Here is a 24,627-nt window from a genome sequence, read left to right as displayed (position 1 = left end):
ACGTGTCTCTTGATATTGATGTGCATGTGCCCCAAGACTGGCAGGGGCCCAAGCCTTGAGCAGTTCAAAACATCATAGACGCAAACAGCCTGTCGGATTTAAATGGGATCACCGACTTTTCCCTTGTTTGAAACCCGCTTTGTGCACTGTCCCAGTCGCCCAGTGTCTAGCCGTAGCTCACAGTCACGCTAGCCTTGTGTAAGACGCAAGAGCAATCTGGCCTGTACTCCGGAGGTCGCCTCGCCTAACCCCTGCCCCCCGGTGTCTTTCCAGTAGACCCCCCCGAGGTTCTGAGTGGCAGCGTGATGGACCTCCAGTGCGTTTCCATGGAAGCCCAGCCCAGCCCACTCCCCAAGCTCGTGCCAGTGGGCCCCACCGCCGTCTCCACAGTAAGCCTGGTCCAGCCCTCATGTTAGTCGGAGCCGCCCACTGGTACGGTAGTGCAAACCCACCCTGTAGTCTCACCGCTGAGCAGACACGTTTCCCTCACCAAGCGGACCTGAATGTTAGCAAAGGAAGCCAGCGACAGAGGAGACGGGAAGACTGGACCTTGTACTGTGCACAGAAAAGAAAGAGACTGTTGCTTTTTAAGAGCATTATTATACGTGGGTGGTTTTTAAACGTGCTGTATCTATTAGTTTTGATTTTTTTAAAAAAAAGTGTTATTATGTTATGTTTACATTGAAAGTACGTTTTGTTTCATGGTAAAAAAAAATCCAAACATGTATAGGTATATATACTAGAGATGGGGCCGATGAGTGTGGCCAATCCATTTGGTATTGAACTGATTGGAAAGGGAAAACAATGTAGATATATAGGATGCACAGGTGAATCACGAGGAGCACACTTAGCACCTAAACAGCATATATTTCTTAGTGTCCACGGAGTTCATTTGAGATAGTCATCACCAAAAAGCTCCCAGTGATCAAATCCAGCGTGCGTCTCACTACTGTCTCCTCAAGTGCTTTATCACTAGTGATGTGGGTGCAGGCCACCACCTGAGATCAACACCCCCTGCCCTGCTCTGGCGATCGTTTCCGTGACGCCGCGTCGTGAGGGGGGTTGCTTCGGCAGGGGCCCTGTGCTGCTCGCGGGATGTCTGCGCTGGCCTGTTAATGAGCCGCCTGCCCCCCTCCGTGCTGCCGCAGGGCCTGGCCTGGGGAGGTGGGTGGAGGGAGCAATGGTCCGGTGTCGCGTCTTGGGAGGGGGCGATGCTTCGAGCTAGCCTTCTGTCCAGAAGGGTGGCTTGTTGTCACCCGACCAGGGTTGTAGGAGTAAAAGCCCAGCCTTAACCACACATGTGATTGGGCGCAGCTGATAGTCGAGGGTTTCTCTGCTGCGCAAACCGTATGTCTGTATATTCTAGCTTTGGGACTCGAAAGACGAGGACTTCTGCTCACTCGCTGCCTGCGTGTTGGTCTCGCACTCTCTCGCATTCACTCGAACGCGTATCGCTAACGCACGGGTCCAGCTTGGTGTCTCATCTCTGGTTTATTATAGAACAAGGGTTCCCCTCACCTACCTATTAGAAGAAAAAAAAACTACAGAAAAGGCAAATGGCTTTGAAATGAAAAGGCATCATGCCTTTCGATTCTCACATGGATCAAAACATTTCTGCAGACAGCAGACCAGCTCCCTTCTGGTGCTGGACATGGAGAGAATCCCAAACTATGAAAAAGGTCCCGTTTGAGAAGAACGGTCCCACGAGTGATATTACGATTTTGTCGGCTTTTTCTTTGCCCTTCTTCCTTCAGCACCAGTCACCGTTTAAACCCGTGGACACGAAACAATGTGGGTAAAAGCACTGTACACGTTCTTTGAGGGTGCCAACACTCAAACACGTGCCGTTTGAGCAGAAGCCCTGATGTCGCGAGCCCATGCTTTTCAGCAGCCTGTTTTAGTGCCTGAGAAAGGAGTGACTTAAAGATAATACGCAAAAACTGTTTCTTGTTGGTTATGGTAAAGGGTGGGAGGATCTGACACTCGCTGTCCCTTTGGACACATTCTCTACAGAAAGGAAGTTTTATTCGTATCTTTTCGCTGTTTTTCCCCGCGGTGCTTTTTCAGCATTTTTGGTAAATATGGGGGGAGGAGGGGGGGTTGTTGAGTTGTTAATCTTTTTAAGATGTCCAAAAGAATAAGAGAAAGAAATGTATAAATCTTCGGTAAAGCAGAAATTGCTGTGAAAACGCACCTCGTGTTTCTGTCATTTTGGCTCAAGCTACTATATTGTATGATGAAACTTGATTTTGCCTTGGAGCTCTGAACAGTGACAGTTTTTTTTTAATCTCATTCTCTAACCTTAAATTGAAACTTAAATGAGGTGCGTGCAGAAAGTCTGCCTGACGTTGTTTTTGCAGTACAATCAGAGGGAAGGTGAAGATTTGTGTGTGTGTGCTGTACTGCTTGAGTGCTTTGGAGTGTTGATAATGCTGTAGAGGTGAGCTGTGTGACTGTGCAGCTCATCTCTAGGAAAACAGGGCTTAACTTATTTGGGATGGGTTTGCTTTTACCCCCCTCAATGCCCGTCTTACCCTTTCTCCCTCAGGGATGTCCTGTGGGTTGGTAATGTTAATGGGAATAGGGGTGTTCAGGGTAGATCATCCATCTCTTTACTGTTAATCTTTAGACAGCTTGGGACTGGACATCTGCGGCCAAATGAGAATCAGGGCAGAAAAAGAGCTCTGAAGTACAAAAAATGAGGTGTCCTCACATCAAGAGCAAAAAAATTAATTTAAAAGACATTACCTGAACTATCATCTTAAGGTCGCACTATTTTAATTGGTTGTGCAATCACTTGCTACACTTTCTTGTTCCTTTTGTTTTCTTTGGCTTTTTAATTATTAATTGTCTTCAATGTTATGAAGTCATCCAGACTTTAAATTGGATCTTAATCTTTCGTGCGTTCTTTTGCTTTCAAAAGTCGCCCAATTGAGACGGCGACTCTAAATGGCCACCGCAGGCTGGCGCTGTGCAGGTCCGGCGAAGCCGGACTGGGTGGGAGTGTCGGGTGGGGGGGCTCAGCTGAGCAGAGTCGCAAGGCCACAGAGCCAGGAATCTGTAAGCAGAGTCAGCCTGGGCTGAAACTCCCCACTCCTGTCACTGCTGTAGTCTGCTGTCCACTTTAATACCTCTGTACAAGACTTTCGCCCCTAGAACTTATTGCTTGAGTGTTTTTTTCAGGAGGCTCTAAACTGAAAGCCCAAAATAAAATATTTACGTGTCTTTATACATAATAGCCTAATTATCAGGCTCCCTCTGCAGCTGCAGTTATACATAAATCTTCCTGAGTTTTTTTTTATTTTTTTGTATAGCAGTTAGTACAAGGTGTGTATAACAAGCCTTTCCCTGCTTTCTGAGGGGTATGACAGACGTTTTTTTTATCCTTGTGAACATTGTAACGTGGGCTGCATCCAAGTGAGGGAACTGCTTTAGTTTAGTAGCTCTCCCCTCTTATATGTTTGCAGCAAAGGTTGTGACACAGACAAACTGATCGGAAGAGCTTTTTGCAAGGCCCGTTAATACATGAGTACAGCAGACTCTTGGGCAGCCTCCACATTTTTCTGACCCCTGAGAGCCCTGTAGAGGGTGGTCTAAGATGGGATGTCCTGTCGACGCCTGACAGCCAGGCCTCTGCTCGGTCCCTCCTGACACAAACACAGCCAGCACCAGCTGCAATGCCCGCTCCTGCAAAGATAAAAGACATAAATATATTTAACAACGTATCAAGGAATTAAATATTTACTGAAACACTGTCCGAAGTGGACATTATTATTTTTGTAAATGTTTTTTTTTTTAAGAAAGAAATCCGATTCTTACATTTCATGCTTTTGAGTTTAATTTATTGTTTTTTTTTGGACATTGGTATTAGTATTATTATTGTTGTTGTTACGTTTCTTATTAATAGTCATTTTGTTGCTTTGATTGATCTCTTTCTTTCGGCCTTATGCAAACCATATATTCAAGCCATGCGGATCTGCAGGGCGCATTACAGCCAAGAGGCGATGGTGGTGACGATCCGTTTTTAATTTCCTCAGTGAGTGCATGTCTGTGATGGGAGGGATTACAGTTATTTTTTTAAAAGTACTTGACAATAGATCTGCCATTCTGTTACTGACAGTGTGCCACAAGATTCTAGAAGGGAAGAATGCACATCTGATCAGAATAGTTCTGAAATAAATAATATTGAGTTTTGATGCGGCAGCAAACATCCTTCTGCAAAGACCATTTTGCTCTGTAACGTGAGACTCCCCACGTCTCGTCTGGGGAATGTGGGACCAGCTCAACAGCCAGCAGAGGAAAACAAATCCTGCAAATTGCCAGGCTTAGACGGTGCCCTTTTAATGATCGCATGTCCGTTTTGGGTTGTGATTTTAAGAAAACAAAAATCACTTCCGCTTCAACAGTTGAAACAGTTCTGTATTCTGGAGACAAGTACCCACAAAACTGGCGGTGAAATGCTCAGATCATCTGCTTTTGTAATGTTCAATGAGGAAACACTGGCTCCCAGTGAAGATTGGTACATCACGCAGCAATCCTCTTTCTTTATTTCACAATTTTTCAGTTTATTGATTTTTTTCTTTTTAAGCAAAAAAAAATGTTGGTTTTCTTAAGGTAAACTCTCCGGAGCTCAGATATTGCCCTTTCACTAGCGTGTCGGTTGGGGAGGTTTGCCACTGAGCGTGGAGGGCAGACGCACACACGCAGACACTGTGTCAATTATCCCAATTAAAAAAAAATGTTTTACCTTCACCTTCATGTCGATGTTCATGTCGGTTTGGTTTTTTTAAAGATTTCGTTTTTTCGTTCTGGAAATGCTATTCCATCAGACTTGATAGGTGGAATCTCACTGCAAACCATGCCTTTCTAATCCTGCAGTTTTGCTGGGAATAAAATTACTTGATTTTAACCATGTGCCTCTCTGGGGGCCTTAGATGTTCAAGTACAAGTTTTTAAAAATGTACTGTCCTTCATGAGGAGTTATTTAGCTAGAGTAATCCAAGTGTAAATACAATTATAGCACACTTATAACTGTTCTAATCTTTTGTCACCAGGTTCTGAATTCTACTTTCTGTAATTCTTCTTCTTTTTGTTTTGTAGCCTTTTTCATTATTTTCTAAATTGGAGTTAAGTAGTGACTAATATTTTGGAAGGAGTGTAAGTGATATTTTAGGGGTTTCAAACAATATGTATTTCTAAACAATTATAGACGTTTTATTTTCTGAACATCATAATATCTGAAAGCATGATAATGAAATATTAACTAAGTTCATACGTAGTTTGTGTAGTTTGCAGTTTAAGAACAAAAAAAAACAAAATTAAAAAAATAAATTTGTATGTTAACTCTTTACAATGATAGATTCATTGTTAAGTATGATATTAAGTTGTTGTTGCTATGGCAACAAAACTACAACATGGCTACCTTTGTATACCTTAATTGTGAAATTTTTCACATGTAAATTTAAATAATGTACAACAGCATTAACTTATTTAAAAGTAAGGGTACAGTTAGACAGTGTCAGATAAACAGATTGAATATTTTGTAAGAAAACAATCCAAAGGCCCTCGTGAGAGATCAGGTGTGTTTTATTTTTATTTTTAGCTTTATTGTTTTTGGGTTGGTTATGTACAAAACCAGGAGTTTTCTGTGATTTGGATTTAGCATCTGGGCTTTTACAGCAGCAAGGACCAGTCGTGGGGGTGAGGAGACTTTTTTTCCCGACGCTGGCCTTTGTGCTTGTTTAGTCTCTTGACACCAAAGCATTCCGGCTCCTGCCACCAGTTTCCGCGGAAAAGGCCTCGCTCGGCGCTCCTGCAGAACTGGCAGCGAGCGTGCAAGCGTGCACCAGGCCACACGCCCCCCCCAGTGGCACTGAGAGCGGGCTTGGGCCTGGTGCAGTCGTGCGATCCCTATTGTGTGGGCTTCAGCCGGCCGGAGTGAGGTCATCCTCCCCCTGCCTCCCCCTGTGTTGAAGACACTGGCTTCTGCTGAAGCCCAGGTGACTCAGATAGTGTACGAATGTGTGATATTCACCCTATTTGCACTTATGTACATAAATAATGAAAGAAATATTCAGAACTTATTTTGAATATTGAAAAAAACAGGACTGTATTGTTGTTAATACAGGCAAAGAGTTTGTAAAAGAGATAGATGCTACTATGGCTTTTGAGGGTTTTGTTGTTTTTTTTTCCTTTGCTATAGTCCTTATCTCAAAGCATGACATTGCTTTGCTGTTAAAATTAAAAAAAAAAAAATCTTAATAAATAGCTTTGTAGTTTGCCATAGCTTAAAAATGTGACTTACAGGTCCATTCACACAGAGTCCTACTGTCACTGATGCTCGGAACTGTCCCTCTTTAAATTTATCTGGGTTCTTTTCTTTAGATTTTCCAAGGAAAGGAACTTGAAGGTGTCTCTGCCCAAAACCTTGAGTCTCCTCCTTTACTCGTCGTGAAAGGGAGAGGTAGGGTGTCAGCAACCTGCTCATAACTGAGGCCAGCCTCAGTCAAAATCAGGCTGCTCCATTTTCCTCAGAATTGGGTGGGTGTCTGTACTGTATGAAGGTCCTGCTGTCACCGCAAACCACGTTGTTTAAAAATCTAATCAGGTTTTCCCTAGGAAAACGATATGCTAATTTTATTACTGCAAAAAAAAACCAAACCTGAGATCATGCTTGGTGGTACTACATTAGAAAATTGTAATGCACACACACGTGGGAGGGAGACCAACTCTGGACACGCTGCTTGTGAGATCCCTGGGCAGTGTGTTCAGTGTGCATCGCGCGACATTGGCCTTAGGCCATTCCAGGCCCCCGTACGCAGATGTATTTCAAAAGCGCCACTGTTGACACCCATGGCAGCGAGTCTTAAGCTTTAATTGGGGGAAAAAAACGTGGTTTTCCGCAACGCGGACATAATTGCGCTTCATCATGGTAGTTTAGGGTGAGGTTCTCCTTTTCTTCGCGGTGTGATCGTGCATTTTCTAAAACAGACCCTGAAAACGAAGCTCGTTTTAACAGTTCAGGGGAAAAGTGGAGAACAGGGTGGAACTGGGCTCTGAACCTTTTTTTTTTTTCGTCTTACTTTGTTTTGGATTAAAGGCTGGTGTTTGATCGATAAAGTAGCAGCAAGAAAGTAAACCAGAAGCCGAGATGGCCATTTTGGTCATAGTACGACTTATTGTAGGTGCGCCATTTTGGGGGGAAAATGAGGTGAAAGAAAATCGATTTGCACAATTTGATATGACTTCTGAAAAAGTAGTGGCCCTTGCCATGATCTCACAAGCACGGGTAAAGGTAATTCCTGGCCTTGATTGTGGTGCATTTCAGCCCAAGCGGCCTCCATACAGGAGGGGGACCCACTTCCTCCACTGAAGTGCTGCCCCCAGGGGGGTGATGCATGGTGAGGTGGAGAAGTGAGAAGCTTCTGACTGTATTAAAGGGGATATTTAGGAACTCCAGACTGTACAAGCCAAGGGAGGTCTGTAACCAGGATTAACACCCCCACAGGACCTTAATAACCAAGTGGTCCATTTAATGTCAGCACCTTCTTCAACACGGCGATCCCACTCACCGTACTATGGCATGGGTTTGGAAATTCTCAGCTAGAGGGAAGAGCGCCACCTACTGGTCTGCTCCATTAGAACGTCTCGGAGTGGGACCCCAGAGGCCTTATGCCAGACCCTTGCCATGTCTCGTCTTCACTGAGCATTGGGTAGTGCCTTTTGAACCCCCTTGCAGGTGGTGTGGAATTAAAAAAAAATCTACGCTAACAATCTTTACCAGCATCAGTGTGCAGTAGAGAACTCTTATACGAGTATTCAGGCAGTGAACTCATTTATTTATTTTCCTTTTTTTTTTTTAAACCATAGTTTTTGTGCTTTCCGGTCAAAACAACAACAAAATCAACCTGAACACAGTAATTTTTTAGTCCTTATAAATTGGAAACAAAACACACACATACAGAAATAAAACCCAATCCAGGAGACAGGCTCTGTTTGTGCGATATTGTACATTTGATGCTATTTGATAGTGTTGGAAGCCAATAATTTTGTTGCCATGGCGCTTGTGTTCTATCAGAGGAGGAGAGGAGTCTTCTTGGGTTGCTAGGGGAGAGACCCCTGGACCCCAGCTTTTGGTTCACAGCCTTCATACAGTCCAAGATTGTAGACTAGCAGAGGCAAGCACTACATGTATGAGTGGACAGCTGCGTGAGGAATGAAAAAGAGGGACAGTGCATTACACTCTCCTCACATAGATGCATGCGCACAGCAAAAATGCAAACTTAGCACTTTTCTCCCACTGTGGCTGTTCTGTATGTTAATACTGTATGGAGAAGATGAATCCAGTAAATCCTCGTGTGCCTAAAACAATTCACTGCAGCGTGAATAACTCAGTACTGTGCCTCTGTTTGTCTAGAGCAAATACTTACACCAGTGGAAGTCGAAGGGGGTCCTTGCAAATTGCTGGGCCCTACAAGCCGCCATCCCTATCCAGGATGCCAGTCAGATGTAATGAAAATCGCCCATGCCAGGCGAGAGAGAGAGAGAGAGCACATCGCCAGAAAATGTTTTTAGCAGAAAGTCTGTTTGCCCGGAGTCGCGCGACTCAGCAGGGCTTCCCTGATGAGCGGCCAAGTGGTCAAGTGTGACTGGTAAGGCAAGTCAAGGACAGTTAGGATGACAGTTACACTGTATTCTATAGAGAAATAACTGCTGGTATGGGTAGTTATAAACACAGCCCTGGTGCCCTTCCTGGCTTGCTGCTTATCATACAGCAAGAAGAATGTCCTCATTGTCTCAAAGCCATATCTGACCAAGACCCCTCTCCTCCACTGCAGACAGCAAGAGAACTAAATGCTTTTGAGTTTTTTCTCTACTCTTTCTCTGTTATTAGCTGTAGTGCTTGTATGTGCTTTAGAATCGTGCTTCATGCTAATCTTTTCAGTATATATAAATATAAATATATATAAATATATATATTACTTCTGTTATTTTTTGACCTTTTAATAAAGCACTAAAGTACAACTGTTGTTCAGAGTCATTTTTCTTTGTCGTTTGCTCTCTGTCTGTCTAGGATATTTGCTTCATTCCCCACCAGTGTGTGTCTCTCGGGACGTCCTGATAATGTCTACTTTCCCCCGACCCCGTCCAGCATTCGGTCTGGTGCGGCTGTAAACAATTGACATCCTTTTTACGACGAGGCAGTTTTTTTTTAAAAAAAAAAAGGAAAACCATCCCCCTTTGACTGCTTGAGGCTGCCGCCGTTTCTATGGGGTTTTCCCTCTCCCCTCCACACGCTGGGAATGTGTGTTCAAGGGTGCTCTTTTCCGTAGCTCCTCTTTGGACACATTGACGTGTGCAATGAAGAAGACTCCCGTTGAAACGTACTTACTGTATTGCCAGAAGAGGCTGACCTGCACATCGCAGGGGGGATGGCACTCAGTGGTGTACAGAAGCCCATGTGCTGTAAACTGTGGTGACATCGTCACCTTTAGTTATGCCATTCTGAATTTCTCCAGTTCATGGCGGCCCAAGGCTGTTTGTAACACACTGTCTGATGAGCATTAATGTGCAAGGGCTCTGGGTGGACGCGGGGCGCTGGGGTGTCTCTGCAAGGACCTCAGTGGTTTGCGACCAGTTTTAGGGAACACGTCTAAAACGAAGAAGACGGCGCCTCAGAGGGTCAGACCCGAGTGAGACCGACAACGAGGATGTATTTACAATCTGAGGTGGACAGAGGGAAGGAAGTGACTGGACACGGTCGGGAAGTGAGTCAGCCACACGTTTCGACACTATATGACCCCCCACCACCCCACCAGTCCTCTTTTATTTCTTCCTCTTCTCTTGAGAGGTTTTCTTTATCACGGAAGAAAAAGATTAGAATATGCCAAGAGAGCACAGGTTAAAAATAAACTCCCACATTACAAGAGTCCCATTTTATCCAGGGCAGATCCAGTAAACCGGAAGGCTGGTATTTTTACGAGTCTTTGATCAGTGGATAAAAATTCAGCTTATGTGTGTTATAAACTATGATGTTTTTGATGTGATTTAAGATTTCATAAGGGTTTTTTTTCATTGCACACTTTTTAAATGTTATGCCTGTTATGTAAGTTCTTGGTACAGCTAGGAGAGTTCCATTCTCTTATGATATCCAGTTTCTAGAGGTGTGTTTTTAAAAATATTTCCTGTGATTGTTATGGAGGTTAAAATTTATCTCCTTTTTGCCGCAATTTATTTTATGGTAATTACTATTACTTAGTTATTTGTATATAGTAGGTACATCATTGCTGTATCTGGGCCAAATTGGCTGCCATTAATTCAATCCAGATACAACAGCATTATCTGCAGCAGGGACTTGAACCCAGAACCTGACAGTCATGATTACAGACTTAACTACTACCCTATGCCACCTCTGTTTATTGTATGAGTCCAATAATTTGAGAATTGACCAGTTAGAAATGCTATCACTTTCTATTCTTAGTGGCTAATAGGGATCAGGTCTGTTAATATTTAAGAGGAGCGTAAACAAGTCCGTGAACTTAATTCTCTGCTCAAGGTCTCAGATCAAATCAGTTGCTTTCCAACTTTGATTGTAATGCAAGTTCTGCATATCGTTGTGTAGTAAAGCCTCAGATTGTTAAACAAGTCATTGGTCAATCAGCCGTAAAAAGTTGAAGTGCCTACAAATGTTTTTATTTTGCTTAAATAACATATTTTTAAAACTTGTGCAGTAAAATCCCCTTTCAAGATATTAAGGGTAATAATTAACATACACAGCATGTTCGTGTTGAAAACATTTATTTAAAAAATACCCAGTTCCATTACTTTAATCACGTTTGCAGTCTCAGTCATTTCCCCATTATCTGAAGTTTAACCTGATTTAAAAAAAAAAATATTGCACACCAGATACATATTAACACTTACAAAAATACTAACTGCATATATTTACAACGAAAACAATATATACATTTCTAAGGCTCCCTGACTCCAAAAAAGCCCCTTCAAGCAGATCCAATAAATTAAGTGAAGTGGTTTTTAAAACACTTTAAACAATTGCGTGTAGTTCAGGCGTGAGGTCTAACAAGCTGCCCTCTGCAGAAGGAACTGCAGTCTAAAGTTGTCGCTCTCTGTGAATTTGTGAAGGTACTGGGTAAATATTTCCTTCGGACGCGCCTCCTCTTTAGGAAAAAATCCGTCTTTGTTTAAAAAAATCGCCGTCTGCAGGTCGAACGCTGCGGTGCCTCTCTCTCCTCGCGGCGGCGCCTTCCTGGCGCCGGGCTGCTGGTCAGGGGAGGAGAGAGGCACCCTGTCCTCCGGCTGCGGGCCTTCACGCCGCCTCGGTGGCGGCCATCTTGTTCCTGACGCGCTCGAAGATCTGCAGGACCTTCGCCGTGGGCACGGCGCCCTCCCTCAGGAAGGACAGCTTCCCTGCGAGGCCAGAGGGGAAGGCAAAGCAGCGGGGCTTCAGTTCGTTTCGTCTGGCTAACTAATAACGCAAAGGGTGGGGTGGGGGGGCTCAGAAAGTGGCTGGTCTGAGGCCTGGAGTCCACAAAACACCTGCTGGTTTTCTTTCCAGCCCAGCCTAAAGGCTTCATTGAGGCCTTAATTGATCTAAGAAGGTGTATGATTGGAAAATTGGCTAGTTCCCCCTCCCCCCATTCGGTAGTTTGCAGCTTTATGGTGCTTGTGACATGCAGCCGTTAAAAGGACGACGAGCCCTGCGTGTCGAAGAGCTGAGAACGGACGAAATCGATCCTGTTATTAAGTCAAGTGAGGGATCAACCCGCACACCTGTGGGACTCCCGCCCCAGCGCTGGGAACCCCTGGGTGAAGGGGAAAGAGAGAGAGGGAACACATGCTGCAGTGAGAGAGAGAGGGGAGAAGAGAGGTGGCGCCCAGCAGGGGGCAGTACCTTCGTCGATCTTGGTGCAGATGACCACCGTGGAGGAGACGAGCTCTGTGGAGTCTCCGTCGCACAGGACGCCGTCCAGCTTGTGCCCCAGGCGCCTGCAGGGGCGAGCGGAGACCGGCCGTCAAGTGAGTGGCTCGCACACCAGGGCCCCGCGGGTGCCGGCGGGCAGCTCTGGGCTCACATTTGCAGTAAAGCACATGACAGCGAAATCGGCCGCAGGGCTCTAGATGTCGGAGGGGGGGGTGGTACTCACGTGACGACCATGTCGTGGTGCGTGCTGTCGGGCTCCCCGCTGGGGTTGGCGGAGGTGATGGCCAGCGGCCCGGTCATGCTGAGCAGGTGGGTGGTGACGGTCAGGTCAGAGATGCGGATCATGATGGTGTCCTTGGTCCCCACATAGTCGTAGGCTGGGCCCACTCCTGCTCCCCAGGGGGTAAGAGAGAGATTGAGCCGTGTGACTTTGAACAGCAGGGTGCCACACAAAGGCCATAGGGCAAGGAGTTGGATTTCAACAGCCTGTATCGTTAGAAAAAGTGTTCTGGGGAACATCTCTTTATATGCCTGCATAAGACCTGGAAGATGGGTTCAAGGGGATAATTAGTTCCTTTGGTGAAAGGAAAGCCAGATGACTCTCTGGCCCATGAGACACGGCCCGTAGAGCACAGCTTTAGTGGCTGCAGGTCTTGGTGGCTATAACACCCAGCGACACCCCCTTCTCATCGCGTGGTTACACTGTCCCCCCGGTCTGCTCTGCAGCTTGAGCAGACTTCACGCTCTTGCCCAACTTGAATGTGTGCAGTGACTGCGCAGCCATAGGTCTCATGTCCACGCGTGCCTTGCCATCTGTGCCCTGCTGGGCTGTGCCCTCCTCTCTATGCTCTGCTGCTCTGTGCCCTGCTATGCTCTGCTGTGCCCTGCTTGGCTGTGCCCTCCTCTCTATGTTCTGCTGCGCTGTGCCCTGCTGTGCCCTGCTGGGCTGTGCCCTCCTCTCTATGCTCTGCTGCGCTGTGCCCTGCTATGCTCTGCTGTGCCCTGTCGGGCTGTGCCCTCCTCTCTATGCTCTGCTGTGCTGTGCCCTGCTGTGCCCTGCTGTGCCCTCCTCTCTATGCTCTGCTGCGCTGTGCCCTGCTGTGCCCTGCTGTGCCCTGTTGGGCTGTGCCCTCCTCTCTATGCTCTGCTGTGCTGTGCCCTGCTGTGCCCTGCTGGGCTGTGCCCTCCTCTCTATGCTCTGCTGCGCTGTGCCCTGCTGTGCCCTGCTGGGCTATGCCCTCCTCTCTATGCTCTGCCGCGCTGTGCCCTGCTGTGCCCTGTTGGGCTGTGCCCTCCTCTCTATGCTCTGCTGTGCTGTGCCCTGCTGTGCCCTGCTGGGCTGTGCCCTCCTCTCTATGCTCTGCTGCCCTGTGCCCTGCTGTGCCCTGCTGGGCTGTGCCCTCCTCTCTATGCTCTGCCGCGCTGTGCCCTGCTGTGCCCTGCTGGGCTGTGCCCTCCTCTCTATGCTCTGCTGTGCTGTGCCCTGCTGTGCCCTGCTGGGCTGTGCCCTCCTCTCTATGCTCTGCTGCCCTGTGCCCTGCTGTGCCCTGCTGGGCTGTGCCCTCCTCTCTATGCTCTGCTGCCCTGTGCCCTGCTGTGCCCTGCTGTGCCCTGCTGTGCCCTGCTGGGCTGTGCCCTCCTCTCTATGCTCTGCTGCGCTGTGCTCTGCTGTGCCCTGCTGTGCCCTCCTCTCTATGCTCTGCTGCCCTGTGCCCTGCTGTGCCCTGCTGTGCCCTGCTGGGCTGTGCCCTCCTCTCTATGCTCTGCTGCGCTGTGCTCTGCTGTGCCCTGCTGTGCCCTCCTCTCTATGCTCTGCCGCGCTGTGCCCTGCTGTCCATGCTTTGCTATGCCCTACCGTTCCTGCCGTCCGCGCTCTGCCTACTGTGCCCTGCTGTGCTCTGCTTGCCCTGCCATCCCGCCGACAGGCGCTCACCCAGTTTCCTCAGCCAGTCGCCCTTCCTGACGATGCAGCCGATGCCCCCAGGGTAGATGTTCCTCATGAACTCCCACAGCAGGGGGCTGAAGGGCGGGTTCACCTCCTCTAGCTGCGCCAGGCTGGCGATCGTCAGGCAGATCGGCTTTTCCAAGGGGCGTTCCTGCCGGAAGAGCAGCTGGTTAGGGCTCGGCCCCAGAGCACAGGTGCGGGAACCCTGCACACGTGTTCTTACTCTCTTCTTCAAACCAGGATTTGTGAAGCTGAAAATATTCAATGGTTTTCAGTTATCAGTATTGGAGGGCTGTCATACCTTCCTTGCTTCTGGCCTGTTTATATTTGAAGTGCACTTTAATTATGATTTCAATGGGCAGAGATGCTCTCTTAACAGTGCTTAAACACAAGTTTAAGAAGTGATTCCCAACCTCAGCACTTCTATTGCCTAGCATTAAAAAGCAGAATGTTTTGCCGTATGTAAACTGAGCACATTTGGACATACAGCAACAGAAAGTGTAGTCTCTTAGTTACACGCTATGATTCCTTCAACTAACGTGTCATAAAATTCAGTTTTCCGGTACAGGGATGTGCCAAATGCAGTTTAGAGCGAGCGAGAAAAGATCAATCACTTACTTCGGGTAACATAATCCTCTCTTTCAGACTTCCCAGCTGCGGACTTGCCTTTTGCTGCGGTTCTAAGAGTAGCCAGGAGGGCGGCGCTCACCTTGATGTTGTAGATGCGCTCGATGGCGGAGGGGTGCTTGCAGGAGGCGGACAGAGTGTAGACGGTGTCAGAGGGGATCCCACACACCCCTCCGGACTCCAGGATCCGTGCGATCGTCATGAGCCCACTGGTCTTCTGGGAGCTGGGGCAGGGGCAAGGCAGGGCTTCTGCGCTGGTTTTCTTGCTCTTCCCAGACTAGGGGAAGCAGAGGTACACAGGACATCACCCACTGTGGAGAGAGCCTAGGGGCATGCTGTTCCACTATTTCCACTAGCAATTTATCTCTCTCTTTCTCTCTCTCTCGGCCGGCGCAAGCAAACCACAGGCAGTCTTTGTCACTCGATCCCTCCCTCCATTAGAATCCATCACATGCTGAAGTTAAGGAAGAGAAGGCAGGATAATGATTTTGCTTTCAATTCCGAGTGCCAAAAAATAAAAGCTGCCAATCCCCATCTCAACTGATCTTTTTTTTGTTGTTGTATTGGGCAGTAACCCAACCTGCAGTGTGTTACAGGACCGTACCTTCATCAGCTGTGGTCCCATGGGAATCAGTGGTTTCTCAAACAGGTAGTTGGCGAAGGACGCAGTGGCCCCATAGACGCAGAGCACAGTGAAGATGGCCAAGAACACACCTGAGAGTGCGATAAGAGGGTCGTCAGACGTCAGTCGTCTATGAATTGGCTACATTACTCTGCTCTTCTCCCCACTGAGAGCTGGTGTGTGATGAGTGTTCTGGCGCACTCTGGCTGCCATCACATCACCCAGGTGGGGCTGCACACTGGTGGTGGTGGAGGGGAGTCCCCATTACCTGTAAAGCGCTTTGAGTGGAGTGTCCAGAAAAGCGCTATATAAGTGTAAGCAATTATTATTATTATTATTATTATTATTATTATTATTATTATTATTATTATTGTCAGCAGTTCATGCCTTTCTCCCCCTTTCAGAATAGCGCTGCTCTGTAATCAGCCTGGAGAAAGAGCAACCAAACACGGTGGCCTCTTTCAAGAACTGGAGCAGACCCCTGTATCCCTTATCTGCTAAACACCAAACAGCACAGATGGGGCAAATGGCCTCCTCTTGTTTTGTTTTTACAGGAGAGTTAGAAGACTAACAGAAAACAAAGGTTCGCCAGACCACACTTTTTCCAAACTATTTCTATAAGGTATTTAGAATCAGCACGATTTTATAAGAACATCAACTGCGTATAAAAGGAAGATGGTTCTCAGATTGTCTCTGTAATGTATCATTCAGTAATAACAGCTTGCTTACTATGCATTAAAACAATCATTCACAGCCCCTGAGTTAAAAGTGTTGTGTTTCCAGCTGTCTGTAGAATTTCATCAGACAGTAATGGCTTCACACTGAGGTTACCCAGTAGTCCTAAAAAGCACGGCTTCGCTCATGTTATGCAACAAGACCTAGCTCTAAAATGAGCCCTTTTCTCAACTCCATTTTTTTAACTGAAATGACGAAACTCCTCTTGAACGGAAAGCGTTTTGCTTTGTTATGTTGCAAGACACCTTCCATAGAAGCCTGATTTCTGGCAGGGGCTTTGTGGAGCCCTGTGCCTTGTGAAAGTGTGCTCGTGGGGCACGGTGGGGTGGAGAAAAAAAGGAACAGGAGGATCAAATCACTCGATTATCGGCCCTTACCTTCGAGAGGAAGTGGCAGTTTGTTCAAGGTGAACAGCAGGAAGCAGACAATGAGCACCTCCATTGACGCAGTGAGGGCCAGCAGCACAATATTGGAGTACGCAGCTGTGGGGGGGAACAGAAATCCTTTTACTCATGTATGCCAGGGGGACCACAATTACTGAAACACCTCGCCCTTGCTCATTTCAACTGGAGGTCCAAAGGGAGGCATGTGGCGGCACAGGTATCCCGCGCGCATGCTGTAGAATGGAAGGAGGGTGGCAGCTTCCAGGGACCTACCAGTGATGATGATGAAGGCATTGATGATGAGGAAAGCCACAGCACCAGCAGTGAAGGCATGGAGAGAGGGCTCGGTGATTCTCAGGAGAGGGCCTGTGAGGAAGAGGGGGAGGGAGGAAGACTGAGGTTAACGAGGGCACCTGCACGCATTAATTGTGCACGAAACACCATCAATCCCACCCACTGATCTCCTTCACTCTTCCCTCACGGCACATATTGCACACTGTGCAGCGTTCATACAACACTAACATTTCTGTTCCATATCTGTATTGCTTTATAACCCTGCACATCATTGTTTTGCCCTCATCAGAACGTGTGAATTGCTCTGGGATGTGTGTTATAGGTGGGACCTGCAGACCGGCAGCCCTGCCTAGAACAGCAGGAGTGTTCTTCCAGGTGGAGACGCTGTACCTGCAAACCGCAGCCAGGCCCAGGAGGCCCAGATGGCCGCGTAGCAGAACGGCACCGTGGGGCCGAAGCGGCGTCCCCCTCGAACCTGCAGCCGGGCCACATAGAGCTGAAGTATCACACCCGGGATCAGCACCCAGGGCACGGAGAGGTGGGAGCGTGCGAGGTCCGGGCCGGAGAACTGCAGGGCGGACAGGGCAGCCAGGCCGTTGCAGAAGAAGAAGAGGGCGTCGGACAGCTGGGCGCGCAGCTCCTCCACGGGCGAGGGCGGGGGCAGGGGCCGGGCGTAAGGGGTGAGGCAGCGCTTGAAGCCGAACAGCGCCTCCTGCAGCTTGAGGGGGCTGACGAGACGGGCCCCCAGCGGGATCAGGGCCTTCTCGGCGATGGAGTTGACCAGGCTGACGAAGGAGATGCCCAGGCTGAGGACGGCGTACAGCACGCTCACCACGCCGAAAAACGCGTAGCGGCCCTGCCCGCGGATCTGGGGCAGCGTGGAGACCGTGAGGCCGGCGAAGGCGGCGTTGTGGAGCAGCTCCACCCTGTCGCGGCTCAGGGAGAGCAGGCACAGCAGGAGGGCGGCGGCCAGGAAGAACCAGCCGCCCAGCATGGCCGCCCTGGAGTCGCCCACATCCTGCCCGGCCAGGGGCACCGTCACCACGAACTCCTCCCAGCTCTGCACCAGCCAGTAGGCGCTGTGGAAGGCGAACTTGGTGCCGTGGAAGACGTCGAGGCGCAGGTAGGCGTAGTAGCTGGCCAGGAGCTGGGCCACGCAGTTGATGCTCACCCAGAGGGTGCCCACCTGGAAGGAGCGCGGGTAGCCGAAGCAGTGGAAGGCCAGGATGGCCGCCGACACCGTGTCGCTCATGTTGCCCAGCGCCAGGGGCTCGGCGTACTTGCTGTTCTTCTTCTTCTCCTCCTCCTCCTCTCCCCGGCCCACCATCTTGCGCTGGGCGGGCTTGATCTTGGCGCCCAGGAGCAGCACGTCGAACAGCGCGTTGCCGAAGCCGGGCAGCACGTGCCGCTGGTACAGCCCCTTGAGGAGCAGGGCCGCCGCCCCGTAGAAGCCGCAGGCCACGATCACCAGCTGCGCCGCGCCCGACACGGCCAGCGCCCACTCGGCGACCAGCCCCACGGCCTCGAAGGCCAGCGTGACGGTGATGGCGCCGAACACCACGGGCATGACGTAGTTGGCGGTGGCCGAGCAGAAGGACACGATGAAGGCCACGCTGATGTAGGCCACCAGCCCCGCCACGGCCGACTCATGCACGGGCGGCGCGCTCGCCGCGGTGCCGTTCCCCGGCTCCGTCAGGTTAGCGGGGCCCTGCGCCCCCAGCACGATGCGCGTGGCGCCGTAGCTGCTCCACAGCGCGGCGAAGGCCAGGAACGTGGTCCCGGCCAGGTGGTCGTACTTCCGGAAGGTGAGCAGGCCCGCCACCAGCTGCACCACGCCCCCGATGAGGATGAGGTGCACCCCTGGAGAAAAAACACACACACAAGAGCCCCCCGTGAGACACGGACACGCACCAGGAAATCCGCCAGTGAGAAAACCGTGCCAGCGTCTAGAAACGACATTTTCTGTTTCACCCAGTTCGGGGTCGCCGGGGAGCCGGAGCCTATCCCAGCAGGCAACAGGCAGGGTACACCCCGGACAGGACGCCAGTCCATCACAGGGCGGACACACAGACACACGCTCACCCCAGGGCCCGTTTTCCCCAAAGCCTATTAACGTGCCAGCCAGCACGCCAGTAAGGCACCCAAACACACAGACGGCGCCCCAAGCCTGCAACTGAAGCCATGCCGCGGCAGCAGTGCTCAAACCCCAAACGAAACCAACCGGATTTAGGTTTCGCGCACGCCTTCTGGCGCGGGTTTAAAGCGCCTCTCCCGGACCTCGCTCCCTCGCGTTCGCCCACCTCCGCCCCTCCGCCAACCCCCCCCCCCCAACCCCCGCGGCGCTCACCTGCCAGGGTGTTCTCCACGCCTTCGGCTTCCCGGTGGGTGGCGACGTGGGCGAAGTTCTGCAGCGCCACGTAGAAAGCGCTGAAGACGTTGGCGAGGAGGCCGAGCACGGCGGGCTCGCTGTAGAACACGGCGGCGAACCCCTGGGCCATCCTGCACAGGCATAGAGACAACGTCCGTTACAGCTACAGGGGGGGGCCGGAGGACACGGCCAGGTACACAGGGAGACAGCTTGTGCAGCTCCGTGTTTCGCCCAGGTGTCGGGGTGGGCGGGGGTCGTGAGTGCTCGAGTGTCATTAATAAGAGAGTTCGTGTGGACGGGTGTGGAACAACCAGTCCGGGAGCCGACGAGTCGCGCTCCTCCTTGAACTGACGATTGGGGTTTAGGGGGCGAACCCGATGTTGTGAGCAGTTCCGGGTCCCTCCCCGAGCGATACCGGCGCCGGCAACATCGACCCCCGCAGCTTTGTTCAGGGCGAACGGCGGAGCACGGACCGCGGGAAGGGCAACTGACAGGAGAGCGGGAGGCTCTTCTTTACACAGAGGGTGGTGGGGGTGTGGAACAACGTACCCAGCCGTGTTTGTTGAAACCGATGCCCTGGCTTGCTTCAAGAAACCGCAGGATCTTGGGATCAATTTGCTACCAACTACCAGCCGGGCAGGAGGGGCTACATTGCTCCTTTCGTTCGTAAGTGGGCAGTTATTTCCTCTGTCTTGAAACCTCCGCACAAAGTGAAGCAAGGGTTTCAAAACCGCCGAATTTCCGCTTTTTGGCTGCGCGGCAGTTCCAGTGTTTGTCGTCGCAGTCTTATTCAAGACCGTTAGTTGTCAACACGTCAAGATTGACTTAAGTAAACGTATCGCACTGCTTTTTAAGTGCCCAGCTTTTTTTTCTGAATTTGAATAACGTGTTATAAGATTATTATTATCATTTATAAAAGTTTCAAATCTGTAACGTCGAAGACGTCAAACATTTTCGCTAATTCTGCAACCGGTTTTGTTCAAATTTGAAGGCGCACTTCTAATGGAGTTTTGTAACTCCTGTACTTACAAAGTGCACGTACTGTAGCAAAACTCTAAAACACCGAATTATTTGACCAGCTCGTAAATGTGTATCCCCAAAAGACTTGTTTCTTAGGGTGTTTTCTCATAAGGATAAACGGGCATTAAACGTCCCCGTTGTGTTAAATTAATGAACGCGTTTTTCAGCCGCTCAAGTCCGCGGGAAGCGAAGAGGGGCTAATTGCCGAAGAGTTTAAAATATAAAAGTCCTTTGATTACAGCAGCTTTCTAGTTTATTGTTGTTCACAGCTGGCTGATGAAACAAATTCAGGAACGTAAGCAATTCTTTTCGATTCACACAGCCCAGCGCTGTAGCAGAATGAGGAAAATTTAAAGCTTGGATTATACAGTACCAGACAACAGAGAGTCCTGTGGAGAAATGATTTGGATATTGTTATGTAAAATGCCTTGCGTGTGTCGGTTCTGGTTACGAAAAAAGACATTCTGATTTCTGGTTTTGATTTCTTTTAATAACAAACCCAGACAGCATGAATAATAATAATAATAATGCGCTTGAAAAGTTAGGTCAAGAAAAAAAATAGCCCCCCTGTGAGCGCTAGACTTAAACTGTGAGATGACATGACTCAGAAATTCATCGTGCACCGAACGTCTGGTGCCATTGAGTCTGCAGCATAGTGTGAATATCAGTGAAACTAGGTGATACAATACTCTATTGTAGTGTATCACAACTGTACGTTTTTTGAGGTACCATAGTTATTCATAATGTAAAAAAAAGTAGAAATTTAATTTATTAATAATGTAAACCCTTTAGAATTCTACAATTTTAACAAACTGCTGCGATATCACATTTGAATTAAAAAATGCTTATGGAGTGTAGTATTTTATTTAGTGCCACAAAGGTACCAGAATGAGTTTTCAGGACTTGGTTGAACAAGCCTGGCTCACAGGGAGAGAGAAACGACACGTGTCTGTCACAACAAATCCGAGCAGTGATGCGAAGACAAAGATAGGCACACTTACCTGGCTGTCGCTGGAGGAGAGTGCGGGGATGTTGCTCTTTGAAAGATCTGTCTTTTGATCTGGGCTGCGTTCTTCTGTTTCCTGGCTCGCTCTGCTCAGGCTGAGTTGTGACAGTCTTCTCCTCTGTCTGCCTCTGCAGCGTGTGATGCTCTGTGCTCCTTTGCAGGCTGTATTTATAACAGGGTCCAGGAGGAAGCACAGACTGTGAATTATTTCCTCAAGTGGATTACCAGTCCCATAACTATACTATGCTAACATTCCAGGTGGGACAGATCATCTTCTGAGGTATTTTTTGTAAAGGTAACATTTTTCCTTTTAACAATAGTAAGAAGAATTTACAAAGTAGGGTAGGAACCTTCATCACATCAAACCCTTTGGTACTGTAGCTAGTAGTTAATTAATCCCAGGATCTCATCCAGCTGTTTCTTGAAAGATGCCAGGGTGTCGGATTCAGCACGGCTGACTAGCTTGTTCCAGTCTCCCACCACCCTTTATGCAAAGAAGTGCTTCCTGTTCTCAATTTAATGTCAATGGGGACTCCTCTCCACCACTCCCAGCAGTGTGCAGGGCCACCTGCATGATGCGATGGCAGCCATAGTGCACCAGTCTGCTCCCCACACATCAGCTCTCAGCGGGGAGGAGAGCAGAGAGATGAAGCCAGTTCAGAGATGGGGATTATTAGGAGGGCATGAGTGGTAAAGGCCAGAGGGAAATTGGGCCAGAAAAGAGGTGTGCAGAGCCACGTACAGCCAGAGAGTATTCAGAATTTGACCTCCTCCTGAACTTCTGGTATATAACACCCATATACTCGGCATACCAGCAGTGTGAGAACCGTATAATCAGGAATCAGGAAAAAACCTCCACAAGGATCTGGGGATCACATGACTCTGGAGTCCTTGTACTGTGCGTCCAGTCTTTACCTCTGTTGCTTCACTCTTCCGTGTCCCTATTGGACTGTGGCAGGGCCTTGGTTGGTGTTTTTAAATCCAAAATTGAAAAGGTTTTAGACAAAGACTCTTACTGTTTGATTTATATTAATACTTATCTATCTCAAAGATGTATTCCCCATTCAAAACATTCTCTCTTTTTTTTAAAAGGAACTGCAATACATATCGTAAAAATGATTAGTATTATTAATAGATTAGTAATAAATCGATGATGATGAAAAAGATAATGTAATGTTTGGAGTGGTGAATATTCATTGGTGGTGCTCATAGCACATTATATGAGACTAAGTGGCACACAACTAGCTCCGGTTAGGTGCTCCTGTGTCCAAGCACTTCGTGCCAATGGGCTCAGAGTCTTAGCGGCGTGCCACTGCAGGGCTGTTCTCAGGTATGTGAACCCCCCCACTGCTGGGCTACTGAAGGGCTGTTCTCAGGAATGTAACCTCTCCCCCACTGCGGGGCTGTTCTCAGGCATGTGAACCCTTCTGGACTACTGCTGGGCTCTTCTCAGGTATGTGAACCCCCCCCACTGCTGGGCTACTCCTTGGCTCTTCTCAGTATGTGAAATCCCCCCTCCTGCGGGGCAACATCAGGACCTCGGCAGTGCAGGACTGTTTACCAGCTTTGCTTTGCTGAGGAGCTGCGGTGTGTTGTCGGCCCGGTGGCCCTCCCCCATCTCTGGGGATCCTCTCCCAGGGCTGGTCCGGCTGTGCTCCAGCTCAGGGCTCCTGCCCTTGCAGTGGGGATGGGGCGTACCAGGACTCTTCGGTGTGGGAGGAGTACTGAGGTGTTGCAGTAACTTCTCTTCACGGGTGGAAGTGCCTGGTCTGGCCTGTGGCGGTCTTGGGTTTAATGATACTACCAATAAGTGTAATGTAAAACATATTACTCCGTGCAAGACAAATAAAATGAACAGGACCAACATTTTAGAAAGAAAACCTGTTCCCGATACAGCCACTGGCTTTACAGCCCAGTTGTAAAAGTTAATGTTTACCCACGCCCGAGCAGTAACAGGTGTTGGCACCGGGCTCCTTTGTTTACAGAAATGAGGTAGCCAAGTCAGAAATAAATCTTCGAGTTAAAAATAAAAAAGTACAGAAGCACACATTGCCTAATCGTATGTAGAGTAGATTACAGAAACTGCAGGTATCTGGACCCAGCCATTAACGGAATAAGAAAACTGATTAGAATTAGCGAGGCTCCAACTCTGTAAAGGAAATGGGTTCCCAGGTTCTTACAATGATAGAAGACCCTACTCAGGACAAAATCATTCCTTCAAAATATGGTATCATTAGCCTGATAGATATGACAAAAAGGAACTTGCAAGCCCCACAATTATAAGACAACAGACCCTTTGCTAAATCCTGAGGTCGGTGGCTTCAGCGCTCATATGACTTGGGAGATCTCTGTGGTCTGGTTTGCCATGGATGAGCCCACTCTGGATTCTACGCTTCTTTTAAGCCTCTCCTGTGCAGTCTTAGTCAGATTCTTTTAGAGCCCATTTTATACTGTACTGTCCCCTGAAATGCTGGCTTAATGATCTCCCAGGGATGGTAAAAATATTGTTAAATACCACTCAAATTTCCTTTGGCCATTGTGGCTGCCTCAATAGACCTTAAAAAACAGGTCCTCCAATCAGCCAAACCCAAACACTCCAAAGAATGACCACTGTCCCAAAGTCTAAACTTCAATAGATATTGATGACTGTAATAACCTCTTGAAAACCCATAATACTATACAGTATGCTGTAGTTCAGGTGGGCAGACTGCTGATGTCTCACCCAGTTAGTTCTGCACTGCAGTGATAGAGGATGGGGTGTCCCTTCATATATGTAAAGTGCTTTAGTATCCTAGTGGTAGTAGTAACCATCTACAAATGCACTAATTGTGTTAAAGAAAACAGGAATAATGCCTTGAAACCGCTTGGTGTAAAAAAGTCAAACATTTTTTGTCAAACATTTAAACATTTTTTTTGCCTTTCATTTCTCTGCCTGGGTGTGAAACTGAACCAGTTGTGAGTCAGTCTAAGGCATTATTTCCTGGTAAGGGCAAAAAGTTAAAAATAAACCTGATGACGTCGTAACCCACCGAACAAAAGAATTCTGAAAGATTAAGAATTTTAGATTACCCTATGATATTAAAAAAAACCTTACATGAGAACAATAACAAACAAAAAACTTTCACCAAAGCCTGAGAGACAAAATATTACCCCTCCAATATCTAAAAACACCAAGTGATCCTTTGGGATAGAAAGAACTATGTATACAAAAATATTTTTAATTGGTGTTGCTATGATGATAAGGGTGGTGAATCATAGAATTGATTCTAGTAAACATAATAACGTGCACAATTATGGCTGCGCTTTAATGATTCATGAGATGACACACCTCAAGAAGTGGAAATCAATACAGATGTACTACAAAAATGTATCCTAGGCCAGAGATCTACATCCCTACAGATTCCAGAGGGAACTCAAATTAAGAGCGAAAAATAGGACCAATTACTGTAGGTCAACTAAGAGCTCTGGCAGAAAGACTGAGAAATATGTTAGGTTTGGTGGTCAGTGGGTCGGTGAGTTCAAACCACTGAGAAATATCTAGCTCCTTGTGTCCACCCTTTGGGAGAAATGTAGAACCCAGGTCCATTTATCCTGCTGATGATGTGGAGTTGGGCACAGAGAGCTGGTGAGGTGGAGATGGGTGAAAGTGACATAATTGACTCATTATTCTTGTTCTTCACCTGGTT

At 48.3% G+C, this 24,627-nt stretch overlaps 2 protein-coding genes and 1 long non-coding RNA gene across 14 annotated transcripts in view; 2 read left to right on the top strand and 1 right to left on the bottom strand.

Moving 5' to 3' along the window:
• Positions 1–9,024, top strand: part of mbnl3 (muscleblind-like splicing regulator 3) — a 54,897-nt gene extending 45,873 nt beyond the window's left edge. For all 11 annotated transcript variants that reach the window (XM_088597160.1, XM_088597161.1, XM_088597167.1 and 8 more), the window contains one exon: positions 274–9,024. Coding sequence is in view for 2 of the 11 variants with exons in the window: in XM_088597167.1 (XP_088453293.1) it covers positions 274–276 (3 nt within the window). In the remaining 9 variants the exon portion in view is untranslated. The remainder of the gene's footprint in view (positions 1–273) is intronic.
• Positions 9,025–10,780: 1,756 nt separating this feature from the next.
• On the bottom strand, positions 10,781–21,385 carry LOC148654008 (uncharacterized). 2 transcript variants are annotated; one of them, XM_088597155.1, is made up of 11 exons: positions 20,937–21,371; positions 18,895–19,046; positions 16,938–18,407; positions 16,527–16,619; positions 16,248–16,352; positions 15,118–15,227; positions 14,596–14,790; positions 13,875–14,037; positions 12,165–12,330; positions 11,912–12,006; positions 10,781–11,427 (listed from the first exon to the last, which is right to left on the bottom strand). In XM_088597155.1, exons 2-11 carry the CDS (start codon positions 19,043–19,045, stop codon positions 11,327–11,329), a joined length of 2,649 nt encoding a protein of 882 aa, XP_088453281.1. In that variant the 5' UTR covers position 19,046; positions 20,937–21,371; the 3' UTR covers positions 10,781–11,326. The 2 variants fall into 2 exon arrangements, with proteins under 2 accessions (XP_088453281.1, XP_088453282.1); XM_088597156.1 differs by lacking the exons at positions 10,781–11,427; positions 11,912–12,006; positions 12,165–12,330 and having other exon boundaries at positions 14,003–14,137; positions 20,937–21,385.
• Positions 11,903–16,060, top strand: LOC148654009 (uncharacterized). The gene is made up of 3 exons (XR_015924916.1): positions 11,903–12,036; positions 14,532–15,449; positions 15,540–16,060. It is a non-coding gene; the product is annotated as an uncharacterized LOC148654009 (long non-coding RNA).
• Positions 21,386–24,627: the final 3,242 nt, after the last annotated feature.

This window comes from Lepisosteus platostomus, chromosome 10, assembly GCF_059453375.1.
Source record: "Lepisosteus platostomus isolate fLepPlt1 chromosome 10, fLepPlt1.hap1, whole genome shotgun sequence".
Lineage (NCBI taxonomy): Eukaryota > Metazoa > Chordata > Actinopteri > Semionotiformes > Lepisosteidae > Lepisosteus > Lepisosteus platostomus.
This window is presented reverse-complemented; position numbering and strand designations above follow the sequence as displayed.

Coding starts and splice junctions, on each gene's coding strand:
- LOC148654008 (XM_088597155.1), bottom strand. CDS start 19,045: ATGGCCCAGGGGTTCGCCGCCGTGTTCTACAGCGAGCCCGCCGTGCTC. Junction 16,620..16,937: donor GGCCTGGCTGCGGTTTGCAG/GTACAGCGTCTC, acceptor TCTTCCTCACAG/GCCCTCTCCTGAGAATCACC. Junction 14,038..14,595: donor AGCGCATCTACAACATCAAG/GTGAGCGCCGCC, acceptor CTCTTCCGGCAG/GAACGCCCCTTGGAAAAGCC.